This window comes from Typopeltis vanoorti, chromosome 11 (assembly GCF_054136105.1).
Source record: "Typopeltis vanoorti isolate ZY-2024b chromosome 11, IOZ_Tvanoo_1.0, whole genome shotgun sequence".
NCBI classification, from domain to species: Eukaryota; Metazoa; Arthropoda; class Arachnida; order Uropygi; family Thelyphonidae; genus Typopeltis; species Typopeltis vanoorti.
In genome coordinates, this window is record NC_143559.1 from 119467790 (window position 1) to 119485339 (window position 17550).

At 36.8% G+C, this 17550-nt stretch overlaps 1 protein-coding gene across 1 annotated transcript in view; it reads right to left on the reverse strand.

The window, feature by feature from the left end:
- Positions 1-17550, reverse strand: part of Mybbp1A (MYB binding protein 1a) — a 226321-nt gene that overhangs the window by 23630 nt on the left and 185141 nt on the right. Inside the window, exon 25 of the mRNA XM_090400474.1 lies at positions 14945-15009. Within this exon, the coding sequence (XP_090256600.1) occupies positions 14945-15009 (65 nt within the window). The remainder of the gene's footprint in view (positions 1-14944; positions 15010-17550) is intronic.

The following is a 17550-nucleotide window of genomic DNA, read 5'->3' on the forward strand; positions in this document are numbered from 1 at the left end:
ATCAAACTAGTTTTTGTGGTGCACCTCATTATTAGGTATCCAACAGGATAGACATTGAATGAATGAATGAAGATGGGCTCGCAAGTTGAGACCTAGCAAGCCAAACTGCACTCCCTTATTGTTTTCATCAGGGAAAACCAGGTCAAACAATTAAAAGTCAGCTACTGGAACAACTTCAAACAACTCAACTGAACTGAAGGCAGAAACCATCATCATCATCATCAGAAAAAAAAAAAAAAAGGTGAAGAAATATAGAACTATCATACTGATATTTTAATAAGATGGAAGGATATTGCAACATATATTAATTAGATTAATTTAATTAATACTTCTTATACTTTGGCAAAATTAAATTACTATCATCAGGGAACAATGTGCAGGAATGTGCAAAAAAAGGAACAAAAATATTTTAAAAGAACTAAAAAACAAAATCAATTGAAGAAAAACTAAACAATTATAAAAAAATTGGTAGAACATGTAAACCGAATGGCCAACACCCAATATCCTAAACAAATAATAAAATATAACCAATTGGAAAGAGAAGGCCAGATAGACCTCAAAAGAGGATATTAGATGGATAATGAGACCGGAACACACCAATATGATTTATATCCTTAATTAGCATTATGAGGATGATGAACAATGTGCACACTGATATGTGCATGCAGGTGTTATGATCATTTAAGGGAGCTCACAGTAGTGAGCAAAGATGGAAGGAACACAGGGTTTGCATCCTGATTATATAAAGGTTTAACTTTTTTTGTGACATTCTGAATGTTGAGGTGTGAGGCAGATTCAGTGAGAACAAACTTGTAACATCCGAGTTTAACTGACTAGGTTAGATAACCATACATATAATTAAGAAGTATAACCTATTTACAAATTTTCCACAATAACCCTATATGAATTACAAGTTAACATATTCTTCTTCAGACACACACTGATATGATGAACAGGCACACAGTAAGTAGGGGTTTAAGGTCCTCCTTAAGTGAAAAACTGTTCACAAAGTTGCTTCTTTCATTCCTGCTCCGCTGTTAATCGTCTTCCATACGTGCCATAACACTGTCATTTTATGTATTATAAAGAGATTTGTCACTTCAGACTTACAAAATGTCATTGCTAATTAGTTATGCATCATTAGCAGTAGCAAAGTTAAACGGCTGCAAAATCACTAAGTAGCTGCTCTTTCTCTCACAGTTCTTTCCCTTTCTCCATTTCCTTTTTCTGCTCATTTTTATTCTCATTTTCTAGCACCTAGAGGGCTTTGTAATATGACTATGCCGTGTAAATTTTGGCAGAACTCAGTCATAGGGATGTTCAGCTCCTACGGCTAGGTTGTAATAGTAGGCATGACGATAGGTAAGGGACTGAAGCAGGGCAACCAAAGTCCAAACAGCACCCTTAGCGAGCAGAATTAGGTTCTTGACCAGTGGATGAATGTTTTGAGAATGAGTGATTCCCAAATTCGAGGCAGTTTTATGCATACAAATGTGATGAAGTTTGGATTTCTTAAAGCTGAGGTAGATTCTGGGAACAGTCTCTCTCTCTCTCTCTTGTACTTGCTATGGAGTAAGTGGCCTTTTTTCTAGCATATCCTGTGGCAGTTGTCCAAAGAATGGTCTGTGAGTAGAAATAGGGATAAAATCAAATGTCATCCTTGTGCATGGCAATTCTGATGTTGGCTGCCCTGTCTGTTTGACCACAGTATGACAGCTAAACACCCAGCTGGTTTAGAGACTGGTCAGTCTTTGAGGGGGGGTGGGGTGTTAGAAAAGAGATGCACATTTTTATATGGTCTATAATTGGCTACAGGACTCTTTAGGATTTTCGCTAGTTTTTCAGATATGCCCTGGATATATGGGATGGTGATAGATTGTGTAGAATGTTTTGGAGAGGCAGTGGGGATTAATTGGGAGTTTAATATTTTTTAGATTTGGTGGGAGTGTAGCCATTGGCTATGACAGTGTTGTGAGGGACGGTGTTGGTGTGACCTTAGAAAAAGAAATAACAATCAGCTCTTCCTAGATACTTGATTAGACACCAATCTGAGGGTTCCTTGGCATTATCAGTTTACAGAAAATAAACTGAAAATTTAACTTTAGTATCTTCCTGAATCTAGCTCCCACTGATGAAATCTTCAATAAAGGTCAAACTAGTCTGTGTAATGACCCTTCCAATAATACATAACAATAAGCATGTGTGAAAGGAAGTGTGCTGCTTTGCATTATGGGATACCGAGGCAACTGATGTGAAGTCAACAGCTTAGAATACATAAGTAAACCAGTTGTGAAGCACGAACAAAGTTTGTTTGCATATGCGTGTAAATGATTAAAACAATATAATTTCTTGTCAAATATGACAGTTTTATGTTAATTCATGGGGGAAAAAAAGATGCATGCTATCTCCACAGATATCATTATTATCATCAGTGCATAAGCACCTCCATGGAGTCCCAAGATTCATCATGGGAGACCCAAACTATCAACAAAATATTTATCGTACCTCTCGTTAAACCATTAACAGACAAAGCAGTCACAACTGACTCAGGCAACCCATTCCATTCATTCACCACTCTCCAAGTGAAAAATTTAGTCCTCATACCCTTATTAATCACACTCTTACCCAACTTCCAGGGATGACCTCCTGTTCTCTCCCATCTAGCCAAGTGCTGAAATATTTCTCCTGCATCAATCCTATAAAAGTCTTTAAGTAACTTAAATGTTCGATCATACCCCCCCCCCCACCCCAAGTTTTGCCTATCAACCAACTTTTGCAATTCACAAACCACTCAATCTATTCTTATAGGGAGCATTCCATAGATCACTCACCATCTTGGTCAAAGCTTCTAGATCCTCTCCACCACCTCCTCATCTCTGAGAAACCCAGGTGACCAGATCTGAGCACAGAAATCCAGATGTGGTCATATTAAGGCGTTATAAGGAGGAATGATAACCCCCTTATCTCCGCTTGTTGGTGTGTTTCTCAATAATCAAGAAATCCTATGTGAGCTACCCTGGCTACTTTAGCAATATATCATCTGAACTTCAACTCTCTATCTACTACCACTACCTACCACCAGCCCCAAACCTCTGGCTTCATCAGTTTCCTGGAGTACAGTTACCTCAATGTGATACACAGCTTGTAATCTTCATATCCCAAAATGCATAACTTTTCACTTTTCCATGTTAAACTGACATCCATTATGTTTTGCACATACTGTCAGCCTATTCAAATTGTCCTGCAAGCTCCCTACATCACCTTGATCAACTATTACCCTACCCAACTTTGCATCATCATCAAATTCCTGCCATGTACCCTCAAGGGGTGTACAGGATATGATAGTACTACATGAAAAAAATTACATCATTATTAATTTCCTATCTACAATTTTCCTCCAAATCAGTCTGTTACTTGTCAACACTCCAACATTATCAGATCTTATATTTCTATCGTCTAAAGCACTTTGAACCGTATCAATCCACCTATATCTTGGTCTTCCTCTGGGTCGTTTTGCTGCCAACTTGGCAGAGAACACTTGTTTTGCTAATCTTTCCTCGCCCATTCTGTTTAAGTGACCATACCACCTGAGATTAGCTCTGCTAACGCATTCCTGGATGATGACAATGTCAAGTTCTTTCCTAATATCCTCGTTTTTAATATGATACTGCCATTGATGCCATCTGTTCAAGCCTATAATCATTCTCAGGACTTTCATATCTGTGGTCTCTAGTCTTTGGTCAAGTGTTTTACTTCTGATCCAGCTCTCAGATCCATAAGTTAAAACTGGTTTGAACACTGTCTTGTATACAGCTAATTTAGTGTTCCGACTAATTTCTCTCTTATTCCATATGAATTTATTCAATTGACTTCCCACCATACCAGCCTTGCTGATTCTGTTGTCTATTTCTATATTTAATTTACCATCTTCAGTAAAAATTGTGCCTAAATAGCTGAAATGTTTTACTTGTTCCACAGGTTCTCCATTCACAACACAGTTGACATTTTCAGTGATTCAGCCTATTTTCATTATCTTTGTCTTTTTATTGCTGACCTTCATACCATATCTATTACAACAGCTATTCAATTTAGTCAGAGAAGCTTGCAGACTTGTAGCGGATTTATTTAGAAGTATAACATCATCCGCATAAAGTAAAGAACTGACATTAACATCTCCAATTTTGATATCAGGTTTAATACCACTTTCCTTCATAATGTGATCCATATAGATAATGAATAACAGAGGGGATAATGTACATCCTTGTCTCACACCAGATTTAACATTAAACCATCTTCCAGTACTTCCTTCAATTCTAACTGCTGACTTACAACTCAAATAAAGACTAAGTATTGCTTGATATAATGCCCCATTGACACCATATAACTGCAGCGTATTGAATAGCTTCTCTCTTGGCACCTTATCATATGCCTTTTCCAGATCGACAAAACTTAAATACAGATCTTTGTTATATTCCCATGCTTTCTCGACTATTTGTCGTAAAGTGAAGATCTGATCCTGACAGCCTCTATTTCGACTGAATCCAGCTTGTTCTTCACCAAGCTTTTCTTCCACAATTCTTCTCAACCGTTTCTCAAGTATACTTGCATAGATCTTCCCAGGAACACTCAGTAGGGAAATACCTCTGTAATTCTCACATTCAGTTTTATTTCCCTTTTTATATATGGGTACTATGAGAGCTCTACTCCAATCATCGGGAATTCGTCCCTCTGTCCAAGCTTTCTGAACTATGCAATGCAGCCACTGTGAGACTCTTATACCACCATACTTCAGCATTTCTGGCCGAATATCATCTACTCCTGCTGCCTTTCCACATTTCAAGCCTTTGACGGCTTTTTCTACTTCAAGTATGGATATGTATTCCTGACTGCATGCCTGGTCAGTGTTTTTTACCACTGTGCTCTCATCACTGCTTGTTTCATTTAGCAGTTTTTCAAAGTAATTACTCCATACTTCAAGGATATCTTTTTCTCCCGTTTTCATGTCACCTTTATCATCTCTAATTCCTTTTATAGCACTCTTTCCTCCATTCTTAAGCTTCTTCAACAACCTCCAGAATATTTTGCCACCTTCTTGAAATTTATTTTCTATATTCTTGCCAAAGTCCTCCCATGACTTTTGTTTAGCTAGTTTTACACAGTGTTTAGCATTCTTGCATTTGTCTCTATATTCTCTAAGAGCACAAGCTGACTTATTTGACAGGAACTTTTGGTATGCTTTCTTCTTTTCCTTCACTGCCTCTTTAACTTCCTGTGTCCACCAGGGAGTTCTGATTTTTTTATCCTTACAGACAACCTCACCACATGCCTCTCTGGCAGAATCAATCAATGTTTTCTTCAGAGTTTGCCACTGAATCTCCAAGGTTTGATTCCTGTTCTCAAACTCTTTCATTTTTTCTTCAATAATCTTTGTGTATTTTAGTCTACAGCTCACATCTGAGAGCTGCTCACCTTTTATTCGCTTTAAAACTTTCTTACATGTTATTCTTTTCAATATGAAATTCAATTTTATCCTGCTCAAGACTAAATAGTGATCACTTCCAATTTCAAATCCTCTGTACACTCTGGTGTCCTGCACTAGGGAGAAAACATCACTATCAACAATAACATATTCAATGAGACTTTTCTTATTCCTAGCCTCTTCTCTCCATGTGAATTTGTGCACATTTTTATGTTGGAACATCGATGTTAGTCTCATTGTCTCATTGTCACAAATAAGTCTCATTGTCCAGTTTCTCATTCTCATATTTGCCCACATTACTCTACTTGAGACTGACTGCCATTCAAGAAGATTAGCCTTGTATTTTGTGTTGAATACTATGGCTACTCCTTCTTTTCCTTGATTGTCATTGCCTGAATATAACATTTTGTATTTATTGCTCAGAAAGATCTCACCAGTTTTGGTCTTTTTTGTTTCAGTCACCCCTATTATGTCGATCTGGTACTTATCTAATTCCTCAGCTAGCTCCATTTCTTTGCCATTCAGGCTTCTTACGTTGACAGTACCGATCTTTAACTCTGGTGATGTTGAGTTGGGGTTTGTTTTCAGATTTGTTCCAGTAGCTGACTTTTCGCTGTTCGCCCTGATTCCCTGGCGAAAACAACGGGGGCCTTGTTTAACAGGGCGACGCCCCAGCCGGAATGAAATTTTGTCATGTTGTACCATCATTCTATATTTTGGTTTAACCAATAAGAATACAATTTGGTCGGCTAAATCCCAAATTGCCAGCCCATCCTCGTCCGTTCAGTATCCAAGTAGATACCCAACAGGGTGCAGCACGAGAAGGTGAGGATTGGACATTAGGTCAGAAGCCCTGGTCGGTTCTCCGCATTCCTTTAAAGGCTACGTGGAGGTCTCCTCTCAGTTATACAGCTTTGACCCTTAAGCACCCCATCAGCAAACATCTGAATATCTGCCTTCAAATTATTTCCTATATCATTTATGCACAAATTAAACAGCAGTGGTCCAAGCACGAAGCCATCAGCACACCACTAGTCACCTGCCTTCTTGGGAATTCTGATATACGACTTTTTGGTATTTGTTCATCATTACTCTTTTATCGACATCATAAATTTCATCTCCATCCCCATCTTTTGCAGTTTGCGTAACAGAGTTCCATGTGGTGTCCTGTCAGGCACCTTTGCAAAATCCAGCGGTATTATCATAGATATTCCCTTTATCCAACTCAGTTGTCAATCTATTATAAAACATTAGTAGATTACTAATGCATGACCAATCTTCACAAAACACCTCAGAGTATCCATCCATCCATTGCTGAGGAAATGATTGGTCTATAATTTGGTGCTAGACTTGGATCCTCCTTTATACAAAGGAGTTTATTTTGCCCTCCTTCCACTTTCTTGGGACTTTGTCAGAGCTGAGACTTAAATTAAACAGCCTAGTCAAAGGCATCACTAGCTCCCACTGAACATTCTCTTGAAAGGTGAGTCAATATCCTATCCAATCCCACAGCTGAATTTCCATTCAGATTCTGCAATATCCTAAGCACCTCTGTCATAACAACAGTATCTTCACTTGGAAGATATACCCTTGCAAAATGGTCGCTCAGGAGCTTAACAATTTCATCTGCCTCTCTACCATCTGCACTCAGTTATCCTTCTATAGTCATTCTTCCTCCTACTTACCACATAACTAAAAAAACTCTTTCCTTTCGTCTTCTTGGTGAACTTATTCTCAAAATATCATTTTGCCTTCCTTAGCATGCTAGTCAACTTTCTTAACCATTCCTTGTACTGTTCATGAATAAGCTGTCATCTTTCTCTTTATATACCCTCCACATCTTTTTTTTTTTTTTTTTTTTTGCAGCTCTTGCTTTAAATCACTCATCTACCTACTTGATTTACCCTCCTGACCATGGGTATACAGTAAGATATTGCTTCTTCCAGATACCCCCCTGATTATCTCCCATTCCTTTGCAGATCTTTATGCCATGGTACTGCTTCAAGCTGCCTCTAAGTGTATCATAATCACCTGCTTTGTAGTTCCACATATACCCCTTCTTAACTAGAATTTCCACATGTTTGCCACCTCCCAAGTTCAAGACCAAATGATCACTTTTCCCAATTGGAGGCAATGTTTATACCTTTATACTTACCTTAGTAGGTATAAAGTTAATGAGTGCAGACTCTCTCCCATTGCAAGAGGGTTGGGTCTACTTCTTCCATGGACAGGTCTTCTCCTTTAACAAGATCCAACAATCTTGTACCCCGATTCCACTCAGGCTCATTCTGTTACAAGTAATTATCTCTCAATAAGTGCATAAATTCCATTTACTTCCTGCCACATGACTTTCCTTCTGCCAATCTATGTCTCTGAAGTTGAAACCCCTCCATAATAATTACTCAATTTGCACTCATTGTACTAATCTCCGAAGTTGAAACTCCTCCATAACAATTACTCTGCACTCATTATACTAATCTGCTGATTAATGTGTTCCAAAATTTGAATATTATGAGATAGCATGAGCATCTTCTGTTGAGGATTGACATGATATTCAGCCTGTATGTAACCCACTGCTGGGTGAAACACTCTCCCATTGCAAGAGGTTTGGGTCTACTTCTTCCATGGTAACCCATTCCATATTGAAAGAAGGTACATACACTGTTTGGAAAGAAGTCAATGGACACCATAGTGTGAGGAACAAACAGCCATGATGCCAACCTTAATAAGATATAGGACCTCATATGTTTTAATAAGGAAATACCAGAATTAAAATATAACAACAGAATTAACTCACGTAAAATATTATTTATTAGTATAATTTTCGCCTGAATATCACAGGCATCTTCAGTACATTTATAAAGCTAATTAAACAATAACTGACAATTCCATCACCATCATCAAATTCCTGACATGTACCCTCAAGGGGTGTACAGGATATGATAATACTACATGAAAAATTTACATCATTACTAACTTTCTATCTACAATTTTCCTCCAAATCAGTCTGTTACTTGTCAAGACTCCAATATTATTGACAATTCCAAAAGGCACAAATAAGTAGCTAATGTAAGATAACTAAAAAGGTCAATAAATTTCCTAACTAAAAATATATATATATACAATAAAAAGTTAGGAAAGATTAACTGATTTATAAAGTACTATCTCCCATAAAGGGGATAGATGTAAACTATCGGATCTGTTTAAGTTAGGAGAGTGAAGTAAAGTTTCACGTTTCTTTATAAAGCCATTCCATGAGGAACTGACTTTTGTGAAGGACTCTTGTCTTGTTTCAATTGAAGGAACAGCAATGGCCAATCCTCTTTCTCCTGCTATCACCAACTTCTTTATGGAGCACTTTGAACAATGTATTTTTGACAACATTTCTCCTAGACATACTCATTGGTTAAGATATGTCAATGACATTTTTGCTATCTGGGATGGCTCTTCTGGTGAACTTAAGTTAAATGCACTTCATCCAAGGATCCAGTTCACTCTAGAAGTAGAATCAAATATGCAGTTAGCCTTTTTAGATCTTTTAATTCTTTGCCAACCAGATGGTAACTACATTTCTCAGTCTATAGAAAGAAGACTCATACAGGCCATTATATCCATGCTGAATCTCATCACCATCCCAGTCAAAAGGCAGGCACTATTACTATTAAAACACTGGTTCATCGGGACCACTCCTTTTGTTCTTCAGATGATCTGTTACAAAAAGAACTGCAACATATTATTTCCTCCTTTTTATCTAATGGATATAAGAATTCCTTCATCAAAAGAGATTTGAGTAATTTAATATGCCTTCATCTTCTAATACAGAAGAAATAATGCGCATTCCTATCCCTTATGTGCAAGGCATTAGTGAACACATAGCAAAAGTTTTAAAACCACTAAATATTTTTGTTGCCTTTCGACCTTTCAGAAAATCTCCACCTTTCTCGCTTCTCCAAAGGACAAGCTTCCACATCTTAGTTATCCAGGTGTCTACAAGATTCCTTGCTCGTGGATTATCTTATTTCGGACAAACAGGAAGATCGCCTCTATTCAACTAGAAGAACACCAGTCTTATATTCAATACCTTGAACCTGTACAGTCTGGACTTGCAGAACATGCCATAATCACTAGACATTGAGTTCATTGGAACAAAATAAGAGTTCTTCACAAAAGTCGGTTCCTCATGGAACGACTTTATAAAGAAACATGTGAAACTTTACTTCACTCTCCTAACTTAAACAGATCCGATGGTTTGCATCTATCCCCTTTATGGGAGATAGCACTTTATAAATCAGCTAATCTTTTCTAACTTTTTATTGTGTGTATATATGTATATGTATATATATATTTTTTTTTTAGTTAGGAAATTTATTGACCTTTTTAGTTATCTTACATTAGCTACTTAGGTTGCACCTTTTGGAATTGTCAGTTATTGTTTAATTAGCTTTATAAATGTACTGAAGATGCCTGTGATACTCAGGCAAGAATTATACTAATAAATAATATTTTACACGAGTTAATTCCATTATTATATTTTAATTCATATAGGACCTCCTTTTTGCTGTGATGGCTGCAACAATCCTACAGGGAATACTTTCCACAAGTGTACAATAGTGATCAATGGGAATTTGAGACCATTCTTCCAGGGAATTCATTCTACATTCCCTGGAAGAGACCATTCCTGGGATTCATTCTGCAGATGTTCAATAGGGTTGAGATCAGGGCTCTATAGAGGCCAGTCAATTGTGGTAATGTTTATGTCCACAAACCATGCAGTTACAGCAGCAGCCTTATGACACAGTACATTGTCTTGCTGAAAGAGAAAATGGTCAGTTCCGTAAAATTGCCACAAAATAGGAATCACTGCACTGTCCAGAATGTTCAGATATCTCTCGGAGCCAAACTAGGTAAAAACAGACCCATATCACCACACTGCCAACTCTGTATTTCATGTATTTCAACAATCAGTATCACTGATTGTTGGAACTATCTGGGATGGCCAAGTTGTCAACAATTAGCCAAACTGCTTCAACATATCCTCTGTCAGGATATGTTGAAGCAAATATATCCTGAGTTGTATTTGCTCATATAACTTCAAAGGTCACATAAATTTTGCTATGCGACTTTTGAACTTTAAAATTCTTATCCACCAATACACCAAAATCTCTTGCCTATTCAGTTAATTTGTGGCATAACCTTGCCAATGTAATATGCCATTGGAAAACTCTAATCACACCAAAGTGCATAACTTTATCTTTACTAGCATTAAACTGACAGCCATTTTTGTTTGCCCAGATTTCCAGTCTATTCAAATCATTTTGTAATTGCTGAATATCAGTAGCATCCCTGATTGCCCTGCCTATCCTTGCATCATCAGTAAACAATTGCACATCTGATGTTAGATCCTTCCTGATGTCATTAATGTACAGATTGAACAATAATGGCCCAAGGACGAAACACTGAGGTACACCATTGGTTAACTTAAATCTGGCAGATTCACACCCAGTGTATACCACTTTTTGATATCTGTCTGTCAACCATCCCCTGATCCAAGACAATAGATTAGATTCCAATCCATATTCTCCAGTTTACACAACAGCCTTTCAGGTGGTATCCTATCAAATGCCTTAGAAAAATCCAACATTATCATAGTGTATCCATTTCTTTTATCCAACTCGGCCATAACATTGTTATAAAATATAAAATATGAGCAAATTGCTAAAACATGACCTTCCTTTAGTAAACCCGTGATGTGTTCCCTGCAGAGTATAGAATGCTTGTCTATCCATTTCTGTATGCGAGTCCTTACCAAATTCTCTAAAATCTTCACTACCACACCAGAGATACCGATAGTTCGGTAGTTAGACATATCAGTTTTTGCACCACCCTTGTGCAATGGATCTATCATACATTCCTTCCATTCCTGTGGTATCATTACTGAGCTGAGACTCAAGTTATACAAATGTGTGAAAGGCCTAGCCAATTCAGCTGAACATTCCTTTAGCAAACTGGCTGATATTCCATCTGTCCCTATTGACAAATTCTTATCCAGGTTATGCAAGAGCTCTTCAACCTCAATTTCATGAACCTCTAACTCTTCATGCAACGTACCAGTAGCACTGTGCATCATGCTACATACACCTGGTTGATATATCTTAGCAAAGTGAGCACTCATTAACTGAACAATCTCATTAGCTTCTGACACTCGAGTACCATCTTCATTCAATAAAGTTATTCTTCCACATTCATTCTTTCTTTTGCTTGCAGCATAACAATAAATTTCTTTTGGATTGCCTTTAGCTTGCATGGCCAATTTCTTTTCATACTCAGTTTTAGCTATCTTCATAATACTCGTTACTTTTCTGGCCTGAGTTTTATATACTTCATAACTCCTCTCACTCTTATTCTCACAATATTTTTTTCACATCATCTTCTTCTTGTGGATCTCTTGCTTAATAAGGTTGCACATCCATTTCACTCCCAATCTATTTATTCTTCGAACACTAGGGATACATTGAGATACCGCCTCATTCAAGAACTTTTTCAAAGATTCCCATGCATTGCTGACATTTTTTCCATTCAGTAACTGATACCATGGCCCAAAGAAAGTATTCTTCTAAGTTGATCATAATTTCCAGCTTTGCAGTTCAGCATGTAGCTTGCTTTAATTGGAGCTTCAATACAAGTAGATACTTCCCAAGAAAGAACAGCATGATCACTGTCACCAATTGGTGGTAAAATAGCCAAATTCTTGACAGAGATCTTTCTGACGCTATGAGCAAATCCAACACTCTTTGACCTTGAGTTCCTTCTTTCACATGCTGCTTGAGAAAGTTGTCTCGCAACAATTCAATAAATTCCTGTTCTTTCTTATCATGACATTTCTCATCTACCCAATCAATGTTTCAAAAATGAAAGTCACCCATAATGATCATTCGCTTGGTACCCATAAGACTAAATTGGAGATGCATTTCTTCGTCCCCTACAACTGAGCCACCAGGTCTGTAGCAACGTCCCACCATATATTTCATTCTCTTAACCTCCACTTCACACCAGATAGACTCAAACTCACCGTTACGTGGGACATTTTTTTCTTGTGTTTCTACTCTAACTGTAATTAAGCCATCTGATATCATTAGTAGCACTCCTCCTCCTCTCCTATTATTCCTAAAAATAGTATATCTGTTACACTCGATCCCACTTACCATATCTGATTCTAATAGCCAGGTTTCACTAATGCCAACAATCTTAGGTCACATCGTATTCAATAAAGCAACAAACTCAACCCCTTTGTTTCTAATGCTCCTGGCATTTGTGTATAGATATAATAAATTACAACCTAGCCTATTCTTATAATTATGCAATCTATTTGGTCTTGTTCTAAAATTTTCTCTTTTCCCTCCACAGACATACTTAAAAGGTCCAAACCCAAAGCATATTTTTCCACTCCTTTGTCACATACATAACCATGTTCGAAGGCATTCATATCTTTATCATGTTTGCATACCATAGCTGAACTTTTACAGACATTTTTCCCATTCCTCCCTCGATGATCTAGTTTCCCTGACTCTCTGCATTAGGTCTCATACCAAGAAGTAATTTCTCCAGGTTTCTGATGCCAAATGAATTCAAGTGCAGGCTATCTTCTTATACAAATCTTTTCTGCTATCAAACACATCCCACACATCTATGGTAATTCTGGTTGGTACCCACCACTTAAATTATTAGCACCTACCACAACTACGATTTCTTTTTTGGTTTTCAATTACGTTTGTCATATTTTTTCGCTCCCAGGAAACTAGAAGTGGTGACTTCCTCGGCAAGCGCAAATTTTAAAATTGAGTTACCATACCATATTACCTTTTTTTTTCCCTTAGATATTAACTGACTTACCCTTGTTGTTATTAATATTTTGATTTCCATGTTCAGTATTTTCCCTGTTCTTGTTCTCGTCCCTTTTCTTATTTTTTTGAAGTTAGTCAAATGTTTTTCCACCTTTTCCGATTCGCTAATAATTTTTTTAACCGAGCTATTTCTAATGTCAACGTATCCTCAGATAAATTATTATCATCACTGCTGCAGTGCTTTTGTTCAGGACAAACGCTCTCCTCAGTAGTAACTTTAGCTTTAGTCACTGCCTTGTTATGACAAGTTTTTGGCACCATTTTTAAGAATAGTAAAAACTAATAATATTCCTGAAATCATGTCATAAAATGCTTTAGTACAATAACTACACTAAAAAACTAACAATAATATGCTAAAATTACTCAATTAAATCTAAGAAAACACTTAATAAATCAACAAAAATTACAAATCTTTCAGGAGCTCTCTGACAGTACGTCTTTTCACCTGCTAGCCTCGACACCAGCTCATCAACAAGACAAAGACAATGAAATTAGGCAGAAGCATTGAAAATATCAACTGCATTGTGAATGGAGAAACTATAGAACAAGTAAAACATTTCATCTATTTAGGCACGATTTTTAATAAAGATGGTAAATTAAATGTGGAAATAGAAAACAGAATCAATAAAACTGGTATTATAGGAAGTCGACTGAATAAATTTATATGGAATAAGAGAGAAATTAGTCAGAACATTAAATTAGCTGTATACAAGACAGTATTCAAACCAATTTTAACTTATGGATCTGAGAGCTGGGTTAGAAATAAAACACTTGACCAAAGACTAGAGACTGCAGATGAGAAAGATTAGGGGCATGAACGCATGACATCAATGGCAATATCATATTAAAAACAAGAATATCAGGAAAGAACTTGACATTATTAGCATCTAGGAATGCATTAGCAGAGCTAATCTCAGGGTGGTATGGTCATTTAAACAGAATGGGAGAGGAAAGATTAGCAAAACAGGTGCTCTCAGCCAGGTTGGCGGGAAGAAGACCCAGAGGAAGACCAAGATATAGTTGGATTGATATGGTAAAAAGTGCCTTAGAAGATAAAAATATAAGATCTGATAATGCTGGAGTCTTGACAGGTAACAGATTGATTTGGAGGAAAATTGTAAATAGGAAATTAGTAATGATGTAAATTTTTCATGTAGTACTGTCATATCCTGTACACCCCTTGAGGGTACATGTCAGGAATTTGATGATGATTAGAAAGAAAAATTGTTGAGAGGATGCTAGTAATTATATAAACTTAATTATGTAGTAATGTTGTAGTCAATTGGTGATGAATGGAGAAGCCACTGATATGACACATTTTCTAAATCCACATGGGTCTTTGATAGAATAAATAGAGATCTACAGTCAACCTTAGGATTATATCTGCTCAACTTATATAGCAATATAAGACATGGGTGATGGCACAAATATACATATCAGTATGTTTATTTTAAAAACAGTGTCCCAAGAGAAGTTGTAATCAGTTGTAATAGGAAGTTAAGCATAGTTTATGCACTGGGGAATTAACTTCAAATTACAGCTACAAATAAAGGTCAATACAAACCTCTGTTTTACAAAACGATCTAGTGCTGTTCTGTACTCTGTCAAAATCCAGTTATCTTCAGCAGACTATAGAAATTTGAAGGAAAATGTAAGTTTTACTTAATGATAATTTTAACCATAGTAAATGATAAAAATTAAAAATGCTCATAGATTTTTTTTTATATTCACATAACTAGTTAAAATTTAAAATTCAACTGCAAAGGCAATTATGCAACTTCATAATAAGAAACCATTGAAAACAGTACATGGCTAAAGCAGATTTTACTGAAATACAATATTTGGAATCATCAGCAAAATTTGTTATTTCAATTTGGTTTTAAAATGAATCATTTTTAATTGTAAAACTAAGAAAAATATTTGAAACTTATACTAAATAATACTTTAGTCAAACAGAATTCAAGAAATTTGAAGATGTTAAACATTTCACCATGTAAATTTTCATTTGGATTGGACAATTTTCATCATCATCATATATAGCATACTATGAAAAACCTATATAAGTTGGATTTTTAAGGGTCAAAGCTGTATAACTGAGAGGAGACCTCCACGTAGCCTTTAAAGGAATGTGGAGAAACGACCAGGGCTTCTGACCTAATGTCCAATCCTCACCTTCGCGTGGTGCAGCCTGTTGGGTATCTACCTGGATACTGAAAGAACGAGGATGGGCTGGCTATTTGGGATTTAGCCGACCAAACTGTATTTTTATTGGCTTAAACCAATATAGAAAATGATGGTACAACATGAAAAAATTTCATGCCGGCTGGGGTGTCGCCCAGTTAAACACAGCCCCTGTTGTTTTCGCCCAGTGAACCAGGCCAAACAGTGAAAAGTCAGCTACTGGAACAAACCTGAAAGCACACCTCAACTAAACATCATCAGAGTTAAAGATCGGTACTATCAACATAAGAAGCTTGAATGGCAAAGAAATGGAGCTAGCTGAAGAATTACATAAGTACCAGATCGACATAATAGGGGTGACTGAAACAAAAAAGACAAAAACTGGTGAGATCTTTCTGAGCAATAAATACAAAATGTTATATTCTGGAAATGACAATCAAAGAAAAGGAGTAGCCATAGTATTCAACACAAAATACAAGGCTAAACTTCTTGAATGGCAGGCAGTCTCAAGTAGAGTGATGTGGGCAAATATCAGAATGGGGAATTGGACCATGAGACTTATTTGTGCCTATGGTCCCACAGAAGGTTCTACTAAGGTAGAAGTGGAGGAATTTTTTGATGCTTTAGAAAAAGCAACTGACACAACGAAAAAGGAATAGTTGGTCCTTGTTGGGGATCTAAATAGCAGAGTAGGAACTGTTGGATTTCTGCTCAGGACATGGATTGGTTATTACTAACACCATGTTCCAACATAAAAATGTGCACAAATTCACATGGAGAGAAGAGGCAAGGAATAAGAAAAGTCTCATTGACTATGTTATTGTTGATAGTAATGTTTCCTCTCTGGTGCAGGACACCAGAGTGTACAGAGGATTTGAAATTGGAAGTGATCACTATTTAGTCTTGAGCAGGATAAAATTGAATTTCATATTGAAAAGAATAACATGTAAGAAAGTTTTAAAGCGAATAAAAGTTGAACAGCTCTCAGATGTGAACTGTAGACTAAAATAAACAAAGATTATTGAAGAAAAAATGAAAGAGTTTGAGAACAGGAATCAAACCTTGGAGACTCAGTGGCAAGCCTTGAAGAAAACCCTGATTGATTCAGCCAGAGAGGCATGTGGTGAGGTTGTCTGCAAGGATAGAAAAATCAGAACTCCATGGTGGACACAGGAAGTTAAAGAGGCAGTGAAGGAAAAGAAGAAAGCATATCAAAATTTGCTGGCAAGTAAGTCAGCTTTTGCTCTTAGAGAATACAGAGACAAATGTAAGAAAGCGAAACACTTTGTGAAACTAGCTAAACAAAAGTCATGGGAGGACTTTGGCAAGAACATATAAAATAAATATCAAGAAGGTGGTAAGATATTCTGGAGGTTGTTGAAGGAGCTTAAATATGGTGGAAAGAGTGCTGTAAAAGGAGTTAGAGATGATAAAGGTGACATGAAAACATGAGAAAAAGATATCCTTGAAGTATGCAATAATTACTTTGAAAAATTGCTAAATGAAACAAGCAATGATAGCACAGTGGTAAAAAATACTCCACAGGCATACAGTCAGGAATACACATCCATACTTGAAGAAGAAAAAGCCATCAAAGGCTTGAAATGTGGTAAGGCAGCAGGAGTAGGTGATATTCGACCTGAAATGCTGAAGTATGGTGGAATAAGAGTCTTACAGTGGCTGCACTGCATAGTTCAGAAAGCCTGGACAGAGGGACGAATTCCCGATGATTGGAGTAGAGCTCTCAAGGGAAATAAAACTGAATGTGAGAATTACAGAAGTATTTCCCTTCTGAGTGTTACTGGCAAGATATATGCAAGTATACTTAGAGAAACGGTTGAGAAGAATTGTGGAAGAAAACCTTAGTGAAAAACAAGCTGGATTCAGGCCAAATAGAGGCTGTCAGGATCAGATCTTCACTTTACGACAAATAGTTGAGAAAGCATGGGAATATAAGAAAGATCTGTATTTAAGTTTTGTCTATCTGGA